The 23,075-nt window shown below is 32.1% G+C and overlaps 1 protein-coding gene across 2 annotated transcripts in view; it reads left to right on the top strand.

Moving 5' to 3' along the window:
* The window catches only part of LOC143225340 (TBC1 domain family member 10A-like), a 68,140-nt gene that overhangs the window by 3,883 nt on the left and 41,182 nt on the right, over window positions 1-23,075 (top strand). For both annotated transcript variants that reach the window (XM_076454563.1, XM_076454571.1), the window contains exons 2-4: window positions 5,808-6,040; window positions 10,022-10,121; window positions 13,948-14,055. In XM_076454563.1, coding sequence (XP_076310678.1) covers window positions 5,892-6,040; window positions 10,022-10,121; window positions 13,948-14,055 — 357 coding nt within the window. In that variant the 5' untranslated portion in view covers window positions 5,808-5,891. The remainder of the gene's footprint in view (window positions 1-5,807; window positions 6,041-10,021; window positions 10,122-13,947; window positions 14,056-23,075) is intronic.

The following is a 23,075-nucleotide window of genomic DNA, read 5'->3' as shown; positions in this document are numbered from 1 at the left end:
TGTTTACAAATCATTTATTGTGTAATTAAGTTGTTGTGAGCTGTTGTGATGCTACTTGAACCTTCTGAATTTTTCTTGTTGCTTTAAGTGTATATTGCTACACCATAATGTCTTGTAGTTTGTAGAATCTGTAGACCTTAGTTGAGCAATATGTATATATATAGTTAACTGAGTTAGTACAAGTTAGTCTTGTAGTTTGTAGAATCTGTAGACCTTAGTTGAGCAATATGTATATTTATAGTTAACCAAGTTAGTACAAGTAAGTTAAGTTAGTGAAAAAATTATTCTGTTTAGCTGCAATGGGCAGTTTCTAAAGTAAGTGTAAAGCTTGTGTAATAGTAGAGATAGAGGAGAATAATTTGTCTTTTGAAATGGTGTTTTAAAGTGATTGAATGTGCCTATGTGGACTTTGATTGGAATAAAAAAAATTATTTACAAATCTGGATATAGCTATGATAACCAATAGCATTATGAAGTTTTATCCATACATTTTAATTGTTTTAAATATATTAAAAACAGTTTGGAAATGGAAGATTTATGGTATAACATGTGAAATTATAGTTTTAAAGATAAGACTGTCCAACTTAAAATGAAACTTAGAAAATTGAACAATAAGATTAATTACTATGATTTTAAAACAAGTTGATTGTGTGCTGTTTGTTAACGATTGAAATTAATTGCCAACAAGTCACAGACACCTACTGTAAAGAGCCATGCCTATCCACACCTATGAAACCTCACATTGGCAAGCCAACCAGAATTTTACAGTGGTAAATGATAGTAGAAATAAACATGAACAATAGCAGAAATAGGCCTGTATATGCAGAACTATTGTAGGAGTAAAAATAGTTGAGATTACAATCACACTATATAACCATCTCAACTGATTTTGATAGAGAGGTGAGTGACTTGGTATAAAATATGGTGACCTGTAAAAGTTTTTTTAAATACAACAAGACTAAGAGAGAGAAAAGAGGAAGAAAGACTAAAAGATGAAGAGACTAGAAATAGAGAAAGAGAAGGAGGGAAGTTGAGTACAAATAGAGAAAGAAGTAAAAGAGAGAAGAAAGACTAGAAACAGAGTATAAGAACACAAATTTAGATTGAGAGGCTTACCCAACAGAACGATAAAGGATCCAAGAGTGAGAATCGAGTAGGACTAGCTGACCCAAATTTGATGATAAAAAAAATGACATGGATGTTTTTCTGTGAAGATGTGAAAGATTTGCCCTAAGTCAGAACTAGAACAGAAGTGACTGGGTAGTCTGCCTCAGTACACTGATCACAGGAAGAGGCCTACATGATGTCAGAAGATGCCATGGACTGGCAGAGAGCAGTATGTGAAAGTACATGGAGGGAGGATGACTGTCAGATACAAAAAATAACCTTTAAAGTTAAAACCAGGAGTCACTGACCAGAAACGGGAACCACTAAAGTTGACATGAGTTTAAAATACAACAGGGAGAAGAGATGTTATGCTTGTTATAAACTGAGGCACATTGCAAAGAAGTGCATGTCTGTCACTAACAAACAACAACAGAAATCTCAACATATAACATCTGGAACTACTTACAAAGATGGTCTTGATAAGAAACAAGAAAAGAGTGATTTTTATTATGGATGTTACTGCCAGAAGAAACAAAATGAAGACAGCTCATCAAAATGACCATAAGAAGGAAGTGTTATCACCATTATTAAAAGTGTATGATTCATGGTAAGCTCAAGTTAGCAAATGGATAAACAGTACCAGTAGGTGAAGGTTATGCTGGGAACACCTATAAAAATCCAATATTGTGTTTATTCCCAATTTTTCAAGCTCCTCATTACTCTGCATTTTAAAATTATCTTTTAATGAATATGTATAGAGCTTTCTTAAATGCCCTGCTACCTAACTTCTTTAATACATTAACTGCTGATTTGCTGTTGTGGGTACAGTCTGCTTCTAGCAGTTGAAAGCAGGAGCACAGATCATAAAAATTCCATGTGTGTTTGAAGCAGCTACTGTCAAAGTGTAACTTACCTCAAACAGGTAATTTACCTTTACTTCAAAACTATTCCATAAGTTGAAAAAATCAAACTGTAGTTATAAACATATTATTGATAATCATTCCTGCTAAGTAATTCATTCCAATATCTAACCTGAGTGAATACTCCCAAAAGTGCCACATGCATGTTTCTATCTATTAACCTCTGAAAGAGTTCCTCAAACCTTTTAATAGCTATTCTGAGTTACAGCTTCCAACATCATTTGCTTCTACACACATTATATATTCTTTGGCACCAAAAATTAATTTGTCAGTATGCTCTGTAAATTTCGTGGTTTACAGTGTGATAATTCAAATTGAAGTCAGTTTGTGCTTCACACATCAAACTGATTAATACTTAATTAGACAATATTCTACCAGAAATTTAATCATCTCTGTTAGAGCTGGGTGATTACTTTCAATAGGAAACATTACTTCTCTTTACACATACAACTATTTTCATTCAGTGTTGCTCTAGGTGGAAAGAAACTTTTCTAATGCCATGAGCCTTGAACTCCCATGTACCCCATGATCAACACTATTCAACCACATCTTGCATGTAAATCATCATGCAACATTCTTTCATCAATAGTAGTGTGCCTCACTCTTCTTATGTATCTGACTCCCTATACTCGATTCTACCAAACTGTTACTTCTTGTTAGGCAATGATTGAGTGCAGAAATTTTTAGATTGTGCTATTTTCACATGTAAATTTTTTTTTATTTTGGGGGGATAGTGATTTATTAATTTGCTAAAGTTAACTTTATCTGTAATAATTGTACTCAATAAATTACCTTTGTCTATTTATTTATTTTTTCTCATATTTGACTTCATAGTTTAAGATGAATGCTGAAGATTGTGTTTTACATGTAGTATTATTATTGCTTCTCTTAGTGCTGTGACAGATTCAGGTTAGGGGTCTCAAATGAGGATGTTTTGTCTCTTATTTGTCAGGAGATTGACCATTATATGAGGTGCCCTTTTTTTCACAGATATTTATGGGTTTCTCCTCCATTGTCTGAAGCTATTCATGATAAAGAAGATTTTGACAGCCTTTTTCCTCCTCGTAACTGTACCATGTCTTCCCTTGCATCTCCTACAAAATATACTTGGCTGAATTTTGCTTTTTTGTATATGCTTTCTCAGAGGTGTTCTATTTTCTCATTTTCACAATTTTCATATAATGTTGCTCCTTTTTTTATGACACCCATGATTAGAGTCCCTTGTTTTTCCTCCTGACATTAGGGCTTGTGTTGATCATATAATTTCTCATTTGAAGGATGGTGTTAGCATGTCTTTTTTTTCCATGGAATTGTGAACTTTATACTTTTGCTTATAGCAAGTTAACCTTTTTCTCAATGCCAAGCAATAGGAGCTACTTGTATGAGTCTCAGAAGCTGTCTCTCATAATTGTATCTATTTCTTCCATCTCCAATTTTTCACCTTCATTTTATCCAAATAGCTTTCTTCCAGTACTTCTTCAACATACACTTCCTCTTTGAGGCACTTCACTGACCTCTGAGGGGTTTTAGGGGGATAAATTCTCCCTTTCTACTCCTGCTTGATGCTGTTTTCTTGTTCAGGCTGTATGCCATCATATGTGGTTTTGTTGCTGTTGAGGTCATGTTGGGAAAGATGCTGTTTTTTTCACAGGCTCATTTACCTTCTTATTTTTGTGACTTTTGGATTGCTTCTTTTTTATCCATTGGTTTGTTTTTGGAAATTTTCCATTGCCTTTGGAATAATTTGTGGACTTTGTGAGTCCACGTTCAACCCCTTAGTATTTGGTTATTCCTTTGTCTCATTCTGATATCATGACCTTTCCCATAACTGTTTCTTGTCTTGCAACCTCCCATCTTTTACCAGTTTCTAACACTAGTGGTTTCTTGTGTGTCTCAATATTGAGTTCAGTGATTATCAGATGGTTCCCGTGTATATATATATATATATATATATAAATTTCTCTGTAAGTAGAATTTTGATACGTTTTTGGCAGACTGTCACTCATAGACTGTCATGAGTAAAGCAGAAAGGAATTGCTGATAATTTCTGTTACTCCTTTGATTGGATAAATCGTGAGTAGTCTGCTTTTCGAAATAGGGTTTCACAGTCACTCATTGCACTTTCTTCAGTATGATATTTCTCCAGGCTCCCCAACACATTTTACTCCTTTACTTCAGTGGAGCTTGTAAGTCCTTACCACTTTGTATTTCCTAACCAATGGGGTGGTGGACCATGGAATCTTCCTCATGAGTGTAGAATACACATCTTAACATTACGCGCCACCATATGAGAAGAGGGCACAGCTAGGAACCATTCTGTCTTTCTACCCCTGGTGGTTTAATCATAAATATGCTGATGTTGGTAGGAGCTGGACCATCCATTGCTGGATCTTTCTTTTAATACCAGGTTCAGGTAGATTCCATTTTGTTTCATTTTGATTGAAACCAGTAAATGCCCCTCTTTCTCAGTAATTATGGTTGCAAAATGTTATTTCCTTGCTCCTGTTGTTGAGCAGGCATTCCACATTCTTCTTATAATGCTGGATGCATGATCTTTCTCTCCTGCTCTTATGGTTGAGTTGAAATTATTTTCTTGCTCATAATACTGAATATAGGATGACTTCCTGTTTTTATGGTTGAGTTTTAGGAATGGGCAAAGCCCCATAAGTCCATATTTGGTTTGTTTTGCTTCTTGTCTCCTGTGGTTGATTTGAAAGTATGTCTAGCAGATGCTATTTCCTTATTTTCTCATTGTGGTTCTGGTTGTTTGTAGTATAGTACTTCATTTACCTACAAAGAGGTTGGTGTATATATTACTGACAGTTCACTTGCCTTGGCCACTGTATGCTACATGCTGATTTTGTTCTTGTGTGTTATTCTGCCTTGTGATATCAAGAATGGAATGTAGAATTTCCTTGATATGGTTTGAGTTGAGTAGATACCTAGAAATGTTTCATTGAATGTCTCAGTCTTTGTAATTCCAGGAATTTGGTTTGCTATTTCTTCTGTGTGAGCTTGGAACTCTCTATTGTTTTTTCTTTATACTGCTTATGATTTTTTTTTTCTACAAGAACCAGTTGGGTTTTGGTCACATTTGCATGGTTGAAGATGAAGCAGGACTTACATTGATTATTTATAACTGATAAATTGTTTTCCAACGTTTTTTTTTTATTGCCTAGGCAATAGAAAAGTTTCATGGACAGTTCATGCTAAAACCAACAAAAACAATAGACCAAAAATTAAGACAGTGAAAATATAAATAAAAATTCTTGATAAGAGATGTTCACAAGAAGCTTTGCCTCTATACAGTATGTTAATCTGAGCTGAATGCTCATTGAGTGATTTACAACCTGTGTGGTGGGATCATTAGTTGGGCTTGGTTTAAAGGGGTATAAAACAATAGATAAGTATAATTAAATCTCTATTGTTACAAGCTTTAAGCTATTTAAGATAAACAACAGTGGTTTTGAATTACAATTTTTAGTTTTACTATAATGAAACACTGACTGTGTTTGGAGTTAGGGGAGAGAGAGTAAGATATAAAATGAAGTTTTTTTCAAAAATATATTTCACTTATTTAATATGTTTTGAAAAATTTGTTTTGCAGTCACAAATTTGTAACATGGTTTTCAGTTGATTCATAATATATATACGTAGACCTCTTAGTTTTAAACCAACATTGTTCATGATGCAGCACAAGTATTAACTTGCAGTTTTTCATTCCCAGTATAATAGGTATGCTAAACTGTAATTAATGAATAGATATTTACTTTCTTTCAGGACAAAAGCTGAAGTTAGAGGTATACTTATTAGCCAGGAAATACTTCAATTTTATATTACGACAAAATCAGTCAGCCAACAATTATGGCCAGTTCATGTCAAGATGAGTCCTTTGATGATGGTGACAGTGATGCCAGTAGTGTAATTACAACTCACAATGGATCAATTGCATCAGAAATGATGGTAGACCGTTATGGTTTCCTAGGTGGTAATCAGTACACTGATCCTAGATTGTAAGTAATCCTTTTAAAAGTTATCTTTAATATTCCAGATGGTAAGATGCATCAAAAAACTGGTGTACGTGAAATGTAATCGAATGAAGTGTATTGCAAACTTCAGTATTTGCAACTGATTTATCAGATGGAAAACAAGGGTTTATAGTAAGTATTAAAAACATGGTAATACCAAAAAACATATTTAATACAGTCATTTTCTAATCTCCTTAAATTTGTCATCAGCTTTAATATTTCAATAAAAGTTTGTTTATATTAGTTAAACTACACAAAATATTAGGATTGAGCAAGTTTTCATATTCAGTCCAAAGCTAAGAAAGAATAGATTTAAATGGTAACAATATCATGGAATGTAAGATAAAATGCTTGGCATATACATGTTTAATTAATAAAATTATTAAGGGAAAGGCTTAAATATAAATATGAACACTGTTTATTTAAAATAATAATAAATATCAAATAAAAGATGTTTATTGGTGTTACCATGTTTTTAATATTTGTTATAAAACTTCAGTATATTTTGAATACCAAGTTTAAAAAATTCTTCTTTTTGCATACTGCTATCATATAATTAAAGCCTTGCTGCTATAAGTATAGTTTTTGCACATATATTGTCTGTAGTGTTATTTTTTGAAGTATTTTTGCTGCATTTGTTATATGTATAGTAAGTTGCATGTTCATGTTGTTTCACCTGTACCTTATATGTGCTGTTATATATCTTACAATATGTGTACATGTATACTAAAAACATGTTTTAAAATATTAATTACAGCACAAGGTGTGAAAATAATGGTTTCCATATTCTTGAAATAATGTGCTTTTGTGTCCAACTCATAGATATCAGCAAAAATAATAAACATGTGAAGTTTTAAAGTATTATAATTATGTATTAGTCTTTAAAAAGTGTGGTGTAAGACATCTTTCTGCTAATGTATTTTAAAAAGTGATAAATTTAGATTCTGCAGTTAATTATTTCATGGCTTTTCTTGCCTCTAGCCATTGATGTACCTTGGATTTGGATGGCTGTGATACCTTTTGTCATTTTACATGCACCACATCATCCCTCTTCCCATTTTTTAATCTCTGCAGAGGCTCTAAAGAGGAAGGTTTTTGGATTATTTATTTTACTTGCAGTTTCCATAAAAGAGGGAAACAATCAGCTCAAAATACAAACAACAATACACACATGCATGTAAGCACACTGAAGACAATCTACTATCTGGCCACATTGAAAATATTTTATACTTTTCCTCCTCAAAATTTGTATTGAATAAGGGATAGCAGAAACTTTTAAGTCTGCTACTGTTGACTGCTTGGTATTGAGATGGAGTTCACCACAATGTTGCTTTTGCAGTTTCTAATTTTTAATTTTCAAGCCATAATTCTACTTCCAAAAAACCAAAACAAAAACACCAAGTGGAGTTTTCTTTCCTTGTATTTGGTCATCTCTAGCTGTCCATTTTCACAGTGACTTATTATATAGTCCATATATTTCAACTTACTGTTGTACACAATTTTAAATTTATTTCATCACCAGATGTTTCATTTAATAAACAGTAAACAGTACTGTTAAAAATTAGCAGTAACTCTTTCTATCCCTTAGTATAGATTATAAATGTCTGTAAAACTTAGGTTTTAATTTTTAAGTAGTTATCAGTCAAAGAAAACATAGAAATGGGATTACAAATGGATGAATTAACATAATACGGTAACAAAATTTAAGACATATAATTTTAACTGTGAAAAACAAATTATAAGTCGTGCAACCTCATGCTTATAAACTTTACAGTTGTTTAAAAAAGTGGAATACTTAAAGACTGAAGATTTTTAAATTGTTGATTATCAGTTAAACAACATTCTCTCAAAATTGAGATAAGCTCCTGTATTGTACTTTATTCAAAAGAATATTCATTGAGACCCATGTCAACAGTTGCATTGATTGCAGTCTGTGATCAAGTTGCCATGATGCAGAGGCAGAAATTTAACCATGTTGCCCGTATTGCATGGGTATAAATTGCTCCATATAAAAATGTGTTTGAACATACTTGTAGCTGGAAAATATGGATGTTACTAAAATTCTAAACCCAGTTGTGTCCATTGAATATCTTTTTTTGACAGTTGTGTTTTGTTTTTATTGAAAAGTCTGTTCATATCCAGTAATTTGTTGGAGTCAACACAGCATTTTGAGCACAGAGAATAATGTATTTATAAAACAAGTGATGATGTCAGCAGTTTAGGAATTTTAACTTTTAGTTTAAAAAAGAACAAAGAAACAGTTCATTAATGTATTAAATATGCTCAATGTAGTTAAAACAATAATCAGCCAAGATTTTGAAAACATTTGGAATATATGTATATGTACTTTGTGATTATTGAAACTAATACAAATTAACAGTTTAAAAACTACATACAATGAATAAATATTATTACGTACATATATTTCATAATATTTATATAAAATTTATGTAACACAATGTGCATGTAACAATAAAAATGTGTGTATAATGTTTGTTGATGTCTTGTGGCTCTCAAACACCTGAAGTTTATCATATATGGCTCTTACATTAAGCAAGTTTGTCATTCCTGGTATAGAACATGGGCAAGAATGTGGTGACACACTGACACCTTTCCCTTCACACTGACAAATGAATATCTGGATGCATTGGAAAATACCCAATGGTTCAGAACTTTAAATCTGATATCCAGATACTTATCAATTTAACATGATGGTGAAAACAAACTTGAAATTGCTTTCAATACTTGAGATGGTTTTTGCAAGTTTCTCGTTATGCCATTCCGTTTGTGTAATGTGCTACCCACTTTTGGAAAGCTATTGGTGCATACACTAAGAGATCTCTAATGGGAAAGGTTCCTTACTTATGTCAGTAATGTTGTGTTATTAGACCACAATTCAAATTTTCTGTTGGAAACCTGAGCTGGTTGTTTAGCAAATAAGATGGGTGTGCTTGAGGTGTAATGAGGAAGTGCAAAAGTGTGCATACAGGTGGAGTTTCTAATTCATATTGTTGGTACAGCTTATACTTATTTGTGAAGTTCAAAGTAATGTACTTTCAGTCTCAACTTGTGATCAAGTAAGAAGTTTACAATTTCCTTTGTCTTAAATCATTAAGCATGACTTAATTGAAGTTAGTGTTAGCATGTCCATAATGAGAAGGTAAATTTCTGCTCATTACTGATACCAGTGACAGTAGAGTTCTGGCATTGTTATCTTAGTTGCAGGTTTGTGGAACCTCAGTTCATGAATACTAACAGCTCTTGAATGCAGTTATAAATAAATAATTCTCTGCACTGGTGGTCTTCATGACACTACTGTTTGATAGTAACTTCTCTATTTGGGTGAACTGTGTATTGCAGAAATGGCTTATGAACTTTACTACTTCAGATAGAATGATTGCACATTGGATCACAACATTGCAATAAAGTGTCATTTGCAATAATATCCAGTTATTGACTTACGAAATTTTCCAGACTGTGGTTTGTGAAAATGTTGACTAAATAATAATTTGAAATTATGTCTAGATAAGTGGTGCTTAAAACAAATTATTTAGGATGTTTCTCCAGTTTAACCTTTTACTTGAACTAACTTCTCTATCAGTCCATAACAGGAAATGTTTCTTCATGTATCTTACCTGCATAGTTAGTTGGAGTAAATGTTTATTTAGCGTAAGTACATGCAGTATTAGTACTTTGTAAGTTATAAGCTTTAGCCTCAATACTGATAATTAATATTTTTGTCTTGCTTTTAGTGCAGCTTACAAAAAGTTTTAACTCTAGTTTTGTGTAGTTTGATGGCAGGACTCATGTTATGAATTTTGTTTGAAATCATGTGAATGACATGGGAGACTTGTATACTGTATTCCAGTTTAATTTTAAACACCATATAAAATGTTACATTTGCATGTGGTAGTTAATATTAAGTTTATTAGAATGTCATATATATATATATATATATATTTACAGTCAGTATGGAGTCTCTGTTGAAATACTACGTAAAAGAGAGTTGAAATGGTTAGAAATGTTTGAGAACTGGGAACGTTTCATGACCAAAAAGTATAAAAAGGTAGGCTAGTTGATATTTTCCATGAAACTGTAGATTCATGTAAATTGTCAGGAAAAATGCTTTTTTAACCTCAAAATAGTGTTAGGCTTTTACAAGTGAAGATTTATTTTTTTGTTTAATTTTTGATTCCATGCAACTTCTTAGAAGTAATTAGATTTCCTATTAGATACTTTATTTTCTGGTTTTCCAGACTGAAGTACTATATGTATACTTATTCAAAACAGGCTTATGTTGCAAGAATACTAGTCTGCAAAATAATTAGTTAAGAGTATGAGTTAAACACATACTTCTAAATTCAAGAACTGTGTTAATTTTCAGGTTCAACAGTATTGAAGCTTAGTTATAATTAGAAACTTAAAATACAAGCAGGAAATTATCTTGAAGTCTGCTTGTGTGATGGATTTTTCTCACATTTATATAATATACTTTTCTCATAATTAGACAGGTCATTTGAAAATTTCTTTCATTACTTTCGAGATGAGATAATATTGTGGTATTCTCAGATGAACTGATTTACATGCATCTGTGAGACAAGCCTGGATGATAACAGCATGGCCAAGCAGAAAATTTGAGGAGTAGCTTTGTTTAAAAACTTGATATTTTAAGCCTTTGTGAGAAAGGAGAAGACTGGACACATTCGACTGAAAAATGAATAGTATCTTTATTTATAAACAAAAGCAAAAAAAAATCAATGTATATACTTCTGATCCAATACTTTGGGCTTTTTACAAGATTAACTTTTCCCATTCTGTGCTGCTATCTTTATGCAAAGTTTTTAACCTTCTGAACCCATCCTATTGAAACCTTTGATTCTAATATGTTTCTCCTGCAAATCGTCATGCATCATCTCTCTACTAATAGAAGAGTACTACTGTCACATGATGCATGTGATCCCTATGTGCTTTTCATTTAGCCGTGCTTGAATTCAGATGTCCTAGTTTTGTTCTTTTTTTGCTGGAAGTTGTGTAATTTAATTTACTTTATTTCAATAATTTGTTTTTACATTTTATTCTCGATAATGTTTGATTTACCCATGTTTTGCTGCAAAACATTTTGCTTGTTTGTTTGCTATCAAGCATGAATTTTGGAGTAAATGTTACCACTTCAGGTACATCTTATCCATTTAATACCATAATTAAGACCACAGATGCAGGTCCCATGTTGGAGGATGTATTGGCTGTTGTCCCTTTTCTCTTGAGCCTTTCGAACCTGGCCAGAATGACAAGGATTTTGATTGTATCTCAGAATGGCTGGTATGGGTATTAATAATAAAGTAGAGAACAACATTTTGACATTCCTAGGTCATTTTCAGGTAGATGAAGATGAACCAGGTAGGTCAAAACAGTGTTCTCTGCTTTATTAGTAAAAATGTTAATACCCATACCAGCTGTTCTGAGATACATTTTTACTTCAAGTGGGTTTATTGTCATTAAGAAGGATTTTGATTGTTTGCCCTCCCTTTCTTTAAAAGCATTAAAAAGGAACAGAGGAAATCTGAAGAAAAAAATTCAAAAGATGCATCATGTGACACACAGAACTTGTGATTAAAACTTATGGGAATATTTTCTTTTGAAACTAAGAAATTAAGACTTAGTTAATATAAAACTTTGAATTATAAACTATGTTTTAACTGCAAGTTTATTGCTATGGATTAATAATAAAGTTGTTTAATTAAATTTTGATTGTAACTTTATAAAACGATCATGACATATACATTTTTACCTAACCCTTAAGCTTCTTAAGTGTTATTTTGGCATTCATAGGTCAGTCTTTCTCTCTCTCTCTCTCTAGCTATCCTAGCCAGGTCCATAAAGATTCAATCTATTTCTGTACAATATAACTGAAAAAATCCCATATCTCTTGGAAATTACTCCAAATGCTTTGTTTGACTCCATGTTTCTTTGTGATCTGTGGTTGTCCTAGTTGAACAACCACAAATTACAAAGAGAGCTTTTTTGTATCAAAATTTGCAGTCTTTTCCCTTTTTTGCTCACTGTCTCATCTATTAGGGAAACAAGTATGATTGTCAGACTTTGCCTACTAGTGACATATACAGTCTTTCTCAGCTGAAATTAACTAGAGCTGGAGTTGAATTACTTGGGCTTGCAACAGCTTGAGAGTTTTGCAGAAATTGACATATCTAGTCTTAGACTTACCAGATGCTTTCCACCTTAACAGCTCTCAGTCATCCATTAGTTGGTCTTTCTTAGTTTGTGGTTGCAATAAGATCATAGTTATGGACTTTCAAATTATTAGTGAAAATCAAACGTTTATGAGAAGATTTCTTGTAGACTCAAAACCTTTCTTGTGCAACCATCTCTATTCAGTAACTAACTCTTCCTTTTTGTCTTGAATACTTCAGTTTACAGAAAACTCTATTCTTTAAGTTAAAAAAATTCCTTTAAACATATGTGACACGAGTTAATGAAAGTGCAAAACATTAGCAAAAACATTGCTAATGTATGCTTTAGTATCATGTAGTAATGGCACCACCAGTTTTTCCTATCTACTCTATTATATTTTCAATTTAAACTGATTTCCTAAAAGAGTATTACGTAAATTGACTTAATAACAGGCAGATCAGTAGAACATATCATGAAGTAATGCTAAATTTGGTTAGAACTAACTAAGTCTGAGCAAAGAAATAAGTAGAATGGTTTTGAGGTGTAACAGTCAAGAAAATACTTATGATATATACTTCTTTCTAAATGCTGATGGAATTGCAAAATGATTGTACTGGCTTTCATTAGCAATCTCTTCTTTCCTTATAACATATCCAGAAAACTTCATCTTTTGCCAGTGTTAGTCAGCACTTTGTCCAGTAACCTGCTCTTGGCAAAATACCTTCATTTGAGTGTAACTTATCCAAAATACCTTTCAAGATGTACTTTAAAAACCACAACTCTACTGCTTCAGTTCTCATTTTCATACTCGTTGATATTGTCCAATACACCATATTCCTACCATCCCAAAATTTATATCTGTGTCTCATATTTCTGCCACTTACTATTAAATACAAAAAAACTAGGTATTGACACTTTCAGTTACTTTAACAATCTTAAATAGCTCAACACGATCTCCTCTAACTTTTTCAAGAGAAAATTTCAGAGATTGTAACTTGTCCTTGTGTGATAACCTTTCCATCCCCAGTGGCCCTCCTTTAAACTGTTTCCAACAGCTCGGTGTTCCTAAGGTAAGGAACCCAAGACAGAACACAGTACTCTAAGTGAGATCTTTTTTACAATAATGAAAGAATGCAGTAGTTTGAGTTTGTTGTAAAATATTATTTAATAGCAATTGCTAAAGGGTTTGCCATGTAGTTAAGTTAGAGTATTTACAATGCATATGGTATATGACAAGTCTCAAACTTAAATCTGAGCTGAGGAAATAATAATACTGAAATAAACATAACATGAACTGTCCTCAGTGTCTGGCTGATGGCATGAGAGCTGTAAAACAAGAGATGAAAAGATCAAAATTAAGAGCTAAAGGAAATAATAAATTGCAAAATATCATAGTAATCTATGTTTTATATAAATCTATTAATGGGTCAAAGGTATTTAAAGAATAATTCTTATTATGCGTTGATATTTTTTCATACACTAATGTAAATTGCTTGTTTGACTTCAGAGGTACAACTATGATGGATTTTAAATACACATATTTTTCTTATGCAAGAAGTGTTGAAACTGTAAAAGTCTTCTTAGAAATTTATCTGTTTGACAGTCTTGTGTTTTAAGTACTTCTTGTAAAATGACTTGTGTCATTTAATGCTTTACTTTACCAATATCTGCTGAATCATCTGATTTCTGTCTTCAAATTGTAGGTGAGAAATCGATGCAGAAAAGGGATACCACCATCCCTCAGAGCTAAAGCTTGGCAAAATCTGTGTGGAGCTTCTCACTTATTAGAAGCTTACAAGTACAAATTTCCGGTGAGTGTGTGATTCTGGCCCTTTTTTTTAATGACAAATTTTATCATTATTTCATTATGTAACTCAACTTTTTTGAGAGGGTAGTATCTTTTAAAGCATATGCTGTTGCTCTTGGCAAAACATTTTAAGCCTTATCCTTCTCAGTGTATGTGTCTTATATGAACAGAGATTGATACAGTATATGGCTTGTGACTAAATATTGATTTGTATTACAAGTGAAGCAGCAAGAAATGTTCACCTTTGCATCAAAAGTTATATAATTTGCTATCAAGTTGATATTTAGCACTAGGTGGTGATAATAGAAGATTTAAATTATAAAACAGAAATTGAAAATACATAATGTCTTGTTTGTTAAACCAAACTCTGTTTCAAAAGTACTGATGATACAACTAGGAAAACAATTTTTTGTCAAAATTAAAAATTTCTGTTGCATTAGTTTATCTTTTTGGGCAGTTTTTTTTTTATTATTTTGTGGGGAAAAAATCAAAGCTCAGTCCAACTTGATGATGAATATTTTCCTTCTTGAATTTCAAGTTCTAATATTAAATGGTTTCACAAACTGTTAAAAATGCTAGACAGTCACTTACTTGTTAATTTTTTCTTGTATCTAAAGTTTATATATGTATTTTAGAACTTAAATTAAACACAAACTCAAAACTTACAGGACTGAATTAACAAAATCACTGACTTAATTGTAATTCTACCACTATAAAAGATTTATTAATCAGTCAACAACTTAATCTTGTTGCTTATAATTAACAGAACAAGATCTTTTCTCATCCACTGTTTCTAAATTATCTATTCACCAAATTGTTTTGGTAATTGTTTCATGGAATTTCATATGAAGATGGAATGACCTCTTGTTTTAGTTAACATTTGATCTCATGTCACTGGGGGTCCTCTTCAGTTAGATGGTTGAGTGGATCTACTAGTAACTCCATCTTTGATAATAATTTGGAAGAGGTCTCAACAGTAAGTTGTCTTACTGCTAGTGTTTTGTTTTTCTTAAGCTATTTGACCATTCTAATTGGTAATGACAAGAAAACCCATTTGTAGAGAAAAATATATATGTAAACACAACTGGTATGGGAAGAGGAAGCACTATGTAGAGGAGCAAACAACATTTCGACCTTCTTCGATCATCGTCAGGTTCATAAAGAAAGGAAGAGGTAACTGACCGATAGCATACCAGCTGTTTTTACATGATCATTATACTACCAACATACTTCTAAAGATGGTCACAGTGACTAATGTTTAGGTTTTGACTAATTATGCTTCTGGATTCTATTAATGACTGTATTGATCCTTTTGTATTGGATACTTCTTAACATCTAGTTAACTTGGAGACCATTTTTTCTTGTGGTGTATATTATACTGTCATATTTGGTTACATTGGTAAGATCTTTACTTATCAAGATTTGCATCACAGAGATGTTACCTTACCATTGACTTACTCAGTTACATTCTTTCTTTGGTGAATCATATATGGTCTTAGTAATTTTCATAAGGTTCACTTTATACTCTTTGTAAGGCACTATAAAGTGATGATCTTCAGGGCATGAGTGTGGAAAGTGTAATAGCATTTATAGTTCTTTATGAAACACAAGTGATGCTTATAGCTTAATTTATCAAATTGTGATAACTCATGAACAGGAAAAAAATAAATAGTTAATTGACTTAAAAGGGTATTTATGTATACAAAAAAGGATAAAGTACTCCTACTCTAGTCTCTGTGATTCCAAGAATTTGACAAATCTCAGCAAAGAATGCTAATTCCATGGTCTGTTTCTAATATGAGTGAAGTTTTATAGGTACTGCAAATCTTAAAATAAATTCATTGTCAATGTTCCTTCATAGTTTTTACTTACTGATTAAGAACAACAGATGCTTCTGACTGTTCTGTAAAAATCTATCACCACTCAGATGTATTAATTCCCACTGTTAGACAGTGATAGAAGACCAGATTTATAGAAAACTTTTTTAAGTGGTGTTGCAGCACATTAGTACTGTAATTATTCCCTTCTTTTAGTGTGTGTGTGTGTGTGTGTGTGTGTGTGTGTGTGTGTGTGTGTGTGTGTGGATTTTTTAGTTCACAACACAGTTCCCATGATTTACACCAATCTTTTTCTGATTTGTAGTATCCAACCTATTGGAAACATTTTCATGCTGTATATGGTAGTATTTGAAAATCTTGGAATATAGAGATCATGAAAGTACTAACTACAGTTGACGTTTTCATCCATTAGTATCTTTCAATGTAACAAATTTTCATTTAGACATAACAAATTTTACTGTGCCCAGTACATCTTTAAGCTGTATTTAGCTACTATCTATTACAATGGTTTTTCTGCACTGTTGTCCTAACCCACTGAATAATTGGCTTAATTGTGATACTTTTGCTTAAACATCTTTTACAGTTGATGGCTGGACCACAATAATTATTTTTCAGCTTGTATTCTACTTTGTTAAAGTATAAAAATGCTATCTTTGTTATTCTCTTTTCTTAGTGGCTACATTATTTGGTAATACAAGGTCTTGGTGTAGTGCATCAATATTTTCAACTTGTATTGTCATGTTGTATTAACCCATTCACAATGACTCACAGGTCCAAAGGCCATGCATCATGTTTGTTGACTTGCATTCAAAATTTTATTGAACTACAATGGTAAGAATTTATGTCAGTAAGTTTGGAATAAAATTATAGGTTATAATTCAAACTTTAATGCTAGATAGGAGTTAACTTTTTAATTTAAAGGAACTCAACTGAATATAGATTTTAGGGAGACACGTGGTATGTTGAATGTGTCACTGGTCAGAATTAAATGTTTATGATGTCAAAATACTAACTATAATTTTGTATAAATTAGGAACTCAAATTACTAATATTATGATGCTAGAATATAAAATAAAAACCTCATATCCTTTTATTTTGCTAAGATATGGCTTATATACTGAATCAAGCACAGTGGTCTCGTTTAACATTTTCTGCTTTTGGACATTGTTCCTTAAATACTGTCATTACAGCATATGACGTGAAAAACCAGTCGACAGCTTAGAATGTCCTCTTTGGTTTTGCCAGCCATTTTAATCTGTGAAAAAGCTATCATGTTCTTTCAAACCAAGATTTCATGAAGGTGAGTCTAGAGCCTGCTTGAAGTTTCATATTTTTTAAAATCTAAGTATATCTTGGTTATTAAGCTTGATAAATTACAGTGGAATTCTATGGTATCAATTGCTACAGTTATTTATGATTTTTTGGTTATTCTACTATATAATAAAACCTTTAAAAATATTGTTTGGTGTTTTCCATGTGCAAAATTTTAAAAGGCTTAGCAACCTATGTCCAGCAGTGAGAGAGTTGAAAGGTAATAGGGAGAAGAGATAATTGTTTGCTTAACTTTTACATTTATTGTTCTATATTTTAAGAAAAATTGAATAACTTATTTGTAAATGGTAATAACTTGTATACATGTATAATGTATAATAATTCAAATGTGACTGTATATTTGTGGTTAATAAAGGCTGTCATATCATTTTTATGGTTTGACTTTATACTGCAAGTTACATGTTTGTATTTGATTAAGAAAATTGCATTTTTTTGTCTGCAGCAACCTTTAGGTTCAGTGATTTGAAACTGTCTTTTGTTATCTTATTCGGAAATTTGTCAGTTTTGTTATGAACTTATAGGTTTGGCAACATCTACTGTGAAGTTATTTCCATTGGATAATGACTTAAAGTTAAATGTAGTGTGAACTGAGTGTGATTTGAGTGTTTTATATTTTTCTAAAAACAAAAGAGGAACTTTAGAAAAAATGGATAGTAGCTGATCATTAAATTTAAAGAGGCAAAAGTGTTTATAATTGTAGGTAATAGGTAAAAGCCAGTGGAACCAGTTTTCTGGTAAATACAACAAAAAACAAGTTGAAATCCTCAAATCCATAACCTACTGTACAAAAAATACAGTTTTCATAATCATATATCAAACCTGTAATTTCTAGTGTGTAGATCAAACCAGAACAGCTCTATGGGAGTGGTTTGTACATTTTTGTCTTTTAGAAATAACTTTGTTTTTTTATTCCTTTGTCTATTTTTAACTTAGCAATTTTAATTTTTCTTGTTTCATATGCTTTATATTCATCAAAGTAAATACTTGATTTTTTAAGATTCCTCTATATTTCAGGAAATCTTCCTTTTCACTTCTGAAATTTCATCACTATTGATCATTTTTCACTATTTATTCTCACTTTTATTTATTTTTTCATAGTTTATATATTTTTCAACTTTTCTTCCACTCTCAGCTTTACTTTAAAAAATGTTATTTTTGCTTATGTGATGAGTAACCTCCTCTTCTCTCTAGTTTTCCTGATTCTGTGCTGTCCTTCACATACATACTTTTTTGCTTCCTACTAGCCTTGAGGGTCCTACCTAATCCCATATTTCCATATAACATTGCCTCCTAGTGCAGCTAATTTCCTCTGCATTAATTGTTCAAACAGTACTTCTGAATTTAGCTTTTGCGTTAAAACAGGTACTTTTGTTACTTCCATATTTTCATTATCAGTATGAACTTAAAAGTATCTATAAAATCTTGTGTTTAATTTCAAAAAAATTCTGCCTTTGTAGACTTTGTGGCTCTTATTTGCCATGGCATGAATTACACAGAAACAGTAATTTCCATCATGTTTATTGTTGATCAACTGGACTTTGTTCACTCTGGATAAACTACCACAGTTAGTATCTGGTGCTTCTCTGTCTGTCAGGGGATGTGATGGCTGTTATACTGCAGGTGGTGAAGTCTTTCATATAGCCTAGGCCTTTTTCAGTCCTTGACGCAGACTTGTACATACTATAATTTCCATCTGTGCAGATCTGGATTTTAAGCAGTATTTTTTCTGTTATCTAAATTTGCATACAATTCTTCTGTTGCAGAGTTGAATCTGTATCCATGACTTTTACTCTCTGGTATGTTATATCTTTATGCTCTTACTTATTTCTTATTTTCTCCTTTCCCTTTTTCAGAATATTTTGTTTTTCTTTCTTCCCCTTATTATCAAGGCCATGCTGAAAATTTCAATTTTTCTTAACTTTACAATATGTCTTGTCCTCCTTAACTGGTTGCACATGTGCTTAAAATATAACTGGAGCCATTTTCTTCAACTTCAAAACACGAGTCTCTTCTTCAGGCTTGAGATTTTGGTCTATTATTCTTTGCTATTTTCTCTCAAGCTCAATTTTGTTTATCCATTTCATTCGTCTTCTCTCATCTGTTCTTCCACTATATGTAGTAGATATCAGTGCTCGACAGTCTTATCAGTGATTATCTTTGGTACTAGGAACAATGGGAGCTTATTTGGCTGAGTCCGTAGATTCTTTTTGAGCCTAACCATTGAAAATGACAGGTTCTGTCCATTGACTTTACCCTTTGTTTTTTTCTCTCTTGTTTCCATATTTTCCATGCTCATCCCTTTCTCCTTTCTAGTAGATCTTGGACTTCACCATTTTATGTCCAAGGTGGTATCACACTTTTTTTGTTCAGTATTGTATCCCTTCAATTACCACATTCATGGGATAGCTTGGGATTGAGATTCTGCCATTATATTGATGTCTGGCTTTTTAAGCACAATTTCAGTAAGACTCTTCCAACTATACACTTTGTCTTTTTCAGGAGATGGCTTGTCTAAGTTGACAAGTAAAGGAGGAGAACTCATAACACACCAACTCACTTTTGTTTAATTTCAGCATTCTTATTTCCCATGTCAGCAGGGCACAACCTCACTTTTTATTACTTTTTTGTGGAATATGGAGTTTTGGGTTTTTACAGCCTTATATTTTCCTTTTCTTCCTGTGCAAGATTAATTTGCTGTTGAAGGCTTTGACTTCCTTGTAATCAATCCCCTATTTTCTTTGGTTATCTTTTATTGTGGACCTTACATGATCAGTGAAATTTCTCACAGTATTCTTTTTCTGGAGCTGTACCCCAATAATCTTGTTTTTTATGGCTCTGTTCTTGTCTGGGCCATCCTAACATTGATGACTTTATCATTTACAGGAGGGCCTAGCTTCCCTTACTTGGTTCTCCTGTTCTACATACATTGGCACTGGCAATGGATGCATTTAGATAGGAAGGTTCCAATTTCTTCCTTTGTGCTTACTTCCCACTGTTTGTCTCCTTCAGTGAGTTCTCATTTGGTATACTCTTTGCCCAACCTGCTTAAGAGTTTATCAATGGAAGTGGCATATTTATCATTGTTGATTTTTGCATCAATCCTTTTCACTTTTCTGTCCATCTTTTCTGCACGTATTTTTATTCTTCATATGCCTTCTGACCAGGATTGGCTCACTTCGATTACTGCTGGTTATTGGGATCTATATCGACTACTTTCTGGATTTTCTGTTAGATCATTTTTTTCCTTTCACAGCTCTGCTCCTCCTTCTTACATCTCACTTGGTCCTTAATGTGTTTTTCCATGCCTTTACCCCACCTCTCTTTCAACTTTTGGCCTCCTATTTGCTATACCATCCACCTCTCACAACTTATTTCTTCCTCTTTCTTACCTTCTGATTTATTTGCCACCAATTTTTCTTTTACTCCCTTTCCATCACTGCAATATTCTTTTCTATCTGGATTGAGCTTTCCTCTCTAAAACATCTGTTATGGTGGTGATGTGTTTACCCCTATATCTTATTCTTTAATTCCCATCTTTATTTTCATTCAGAGTCTGATTACCTGCTATATCCTGTTTGTTAAGTCTGCAGTTTTTTGGTTTGCTCTTCTTCCTTTTGTGTTTCCTGACCATGTCTCTTCCATCTGCCGAATCCTTCCTTCATCCACTCACAATTTTTTTCCTCTTACTCTCACTGAATGGAGAAGCATGTTGAAATTTCAGGGTTTCATTCTATTAAATCTGTGTCTTAACTTATTCACTAGTGCTCACAGTGTAGATGTATCATAAACAGTACATGAAATATGCACATGGTACTTGTGAAAAGTAGATGTTTTTTAAGGCTAAAACTGGTAGTTTCTTATTTTTATATGCTTGTTACTTTTATAAAAAATATATATAACAACAAATAAAAGGTGTACATAAAAACAAGGATTTTTAGTACATGCTGTGTTGCCAAACTGGTGTATACTTGTGTATGATTCCAATCAAATAGACTTATGTCAGAAATACTTAACTTTTTTTGTTGAGTTTAAACTCAAGCTTTCACTAAAATGTCTGACCTTTTATTTTACTTATTTTATAAATACCAAGAGATCTTACAAGCTCCACCCCTATAATTTAGAATTTATTATTGGCAGTCATGCTATTTACTTGCTTATGACACCATTACTGATGCAGTTATGTATGCCATTATCAAAATTTCTAACATTATTTGAAGCTTTACTTATGCAATTTGCTTGTAGTATGCAGGATATTATCATCAACCTTCAATACTTTCAATGTATTTGTGTTACTGTATACTGGTGTTCTTAGTGGATGTAACAATAATGTGGATGCTTAATTTATGTAACACTTACCATTTTCTTTTGTTTTGTTCTTTTATGAATGTTGATTTTTTTTTTCTTGAAGCCTAGCTGTCTTCAGATTCTGCAAACCTGAATTTATCAATTTGAGTGCTAACTTCTGTTGGTCTCTCTTCTTTTATTTCTCCCTCTTTCTCATGATATTGGAAATACAAATAATTTTTGACACTATCTGTGTATTCATAAAGGAAAAGATGAAATTTTGTTTAGTTTTGGTTTCAGTTATCTGAACAGTGAAATCTACTTTCTTTGAAGAATGATTTCATTTTCTGGTGTGCAGAGAATAATAAAGTCTATGTTATTAGCTGTCTTGTCACATGTTATTGCAATTTAGGTAAATGCTGGACTGATTTCCCTTATCCAGTTAAAGAAGTGCTTTAACCTTTAAGATGTGATGTAGTGTGGAACTGGCATGGACCTGTTTATAAAAGGTGCACATGGGTTTGTAAACACTGTATGATTGGCATGGCACTGGGATTATATCTTTTACCTTGAAAAAATCCTTTATATGTGCTTGAGATTTAAAAATAACATTCAGCAATATTTGTGAATATGGTGTTTCTAAACTATTCAAAACATTTAATTTGAAGCTCAAAAGATCTACAAAAGGTAACACAATAGCCAAAGGACATTTATGTACATCGAGCAACTATATTACGGGGTTGTTCATCTTTAACAAGTAGTTGTTCACTGTCTTATTGATGTGTTTTTCAGGTAAAAAGTTTCCTTAAGAAAGCTTTAAATGTTGCCAAGTTCAAAATTGAATGCCAACTCTGTACTTGTTTTAAATGCTCTGCACACAAACACTAAGCTATTTTTGAAAACAGAGGGAATAAACTAGTGTATTTGAAATATGAACCTGTAAATAGTTTGTTTATAGTAATGTGATATTGATAACATTTTCTCCTTGTTTGTAACTTGTATATCTGAAGAATAAATGTATAATCTCTTGTTTTTCAAAGTGAACTTTATATTCTGATCTCTCATTTAAATATGATAAAAAATTTTGTATAGTACAAAAATATTACCTGCATACCTTTTATTTAAAAAAAAAAGCTCAAAATTATCAGAACATTGTTGCAAATGAAAGGTGTTCTGAAAGTATAGGAGAGTATTATCTAGGAACAGAGCTAACTTAAATTCCATTGGTTTGTATTTGTATACTTTGTATTGCTCCTCTTAGTTTTCTAAGAGTTTTCATGTGAGTTTTAGAATTTGACTTACTATGAAGTTTCTGCCTTAAATTTTATCATGTCTTATTTTGAGACATTCTTTTTTTGCAGCATGATTCATTATTCGTATTCTCCTCATTGGTATCTGGTATCTACTTTGATGTCTTTATTACCTGCTGTTGTTTTTATCACTGTGTACCTTTTTTTTTTTTTATTCTGCTTATTAGGCTGTGTTGTAAGGTGCTTGTCTTGTAATTAGTTTACTTTGTTCAACTCAGACTTTTGTTCATATATGGACCCTTCATTTAGCATTGATTGGG

This window comes from Tachypleus tridentatus, chromosome 1 (genome assembly GCF_004210375.1).
Source record: "Tachypleus tridentatus isolate NWPU-2018 chromosome 1, ASM421037v1, whole genome shotgun sequence".
NCBI lineage: Eukaryota > Metazoa > Arthropoda > Merostomata > Xiphosura > Limulidae > Tachypleus > Tachypleus tridentatus.
This window is presented reverse-complemented; position numbering and strand designations above follow the sequence as displayed.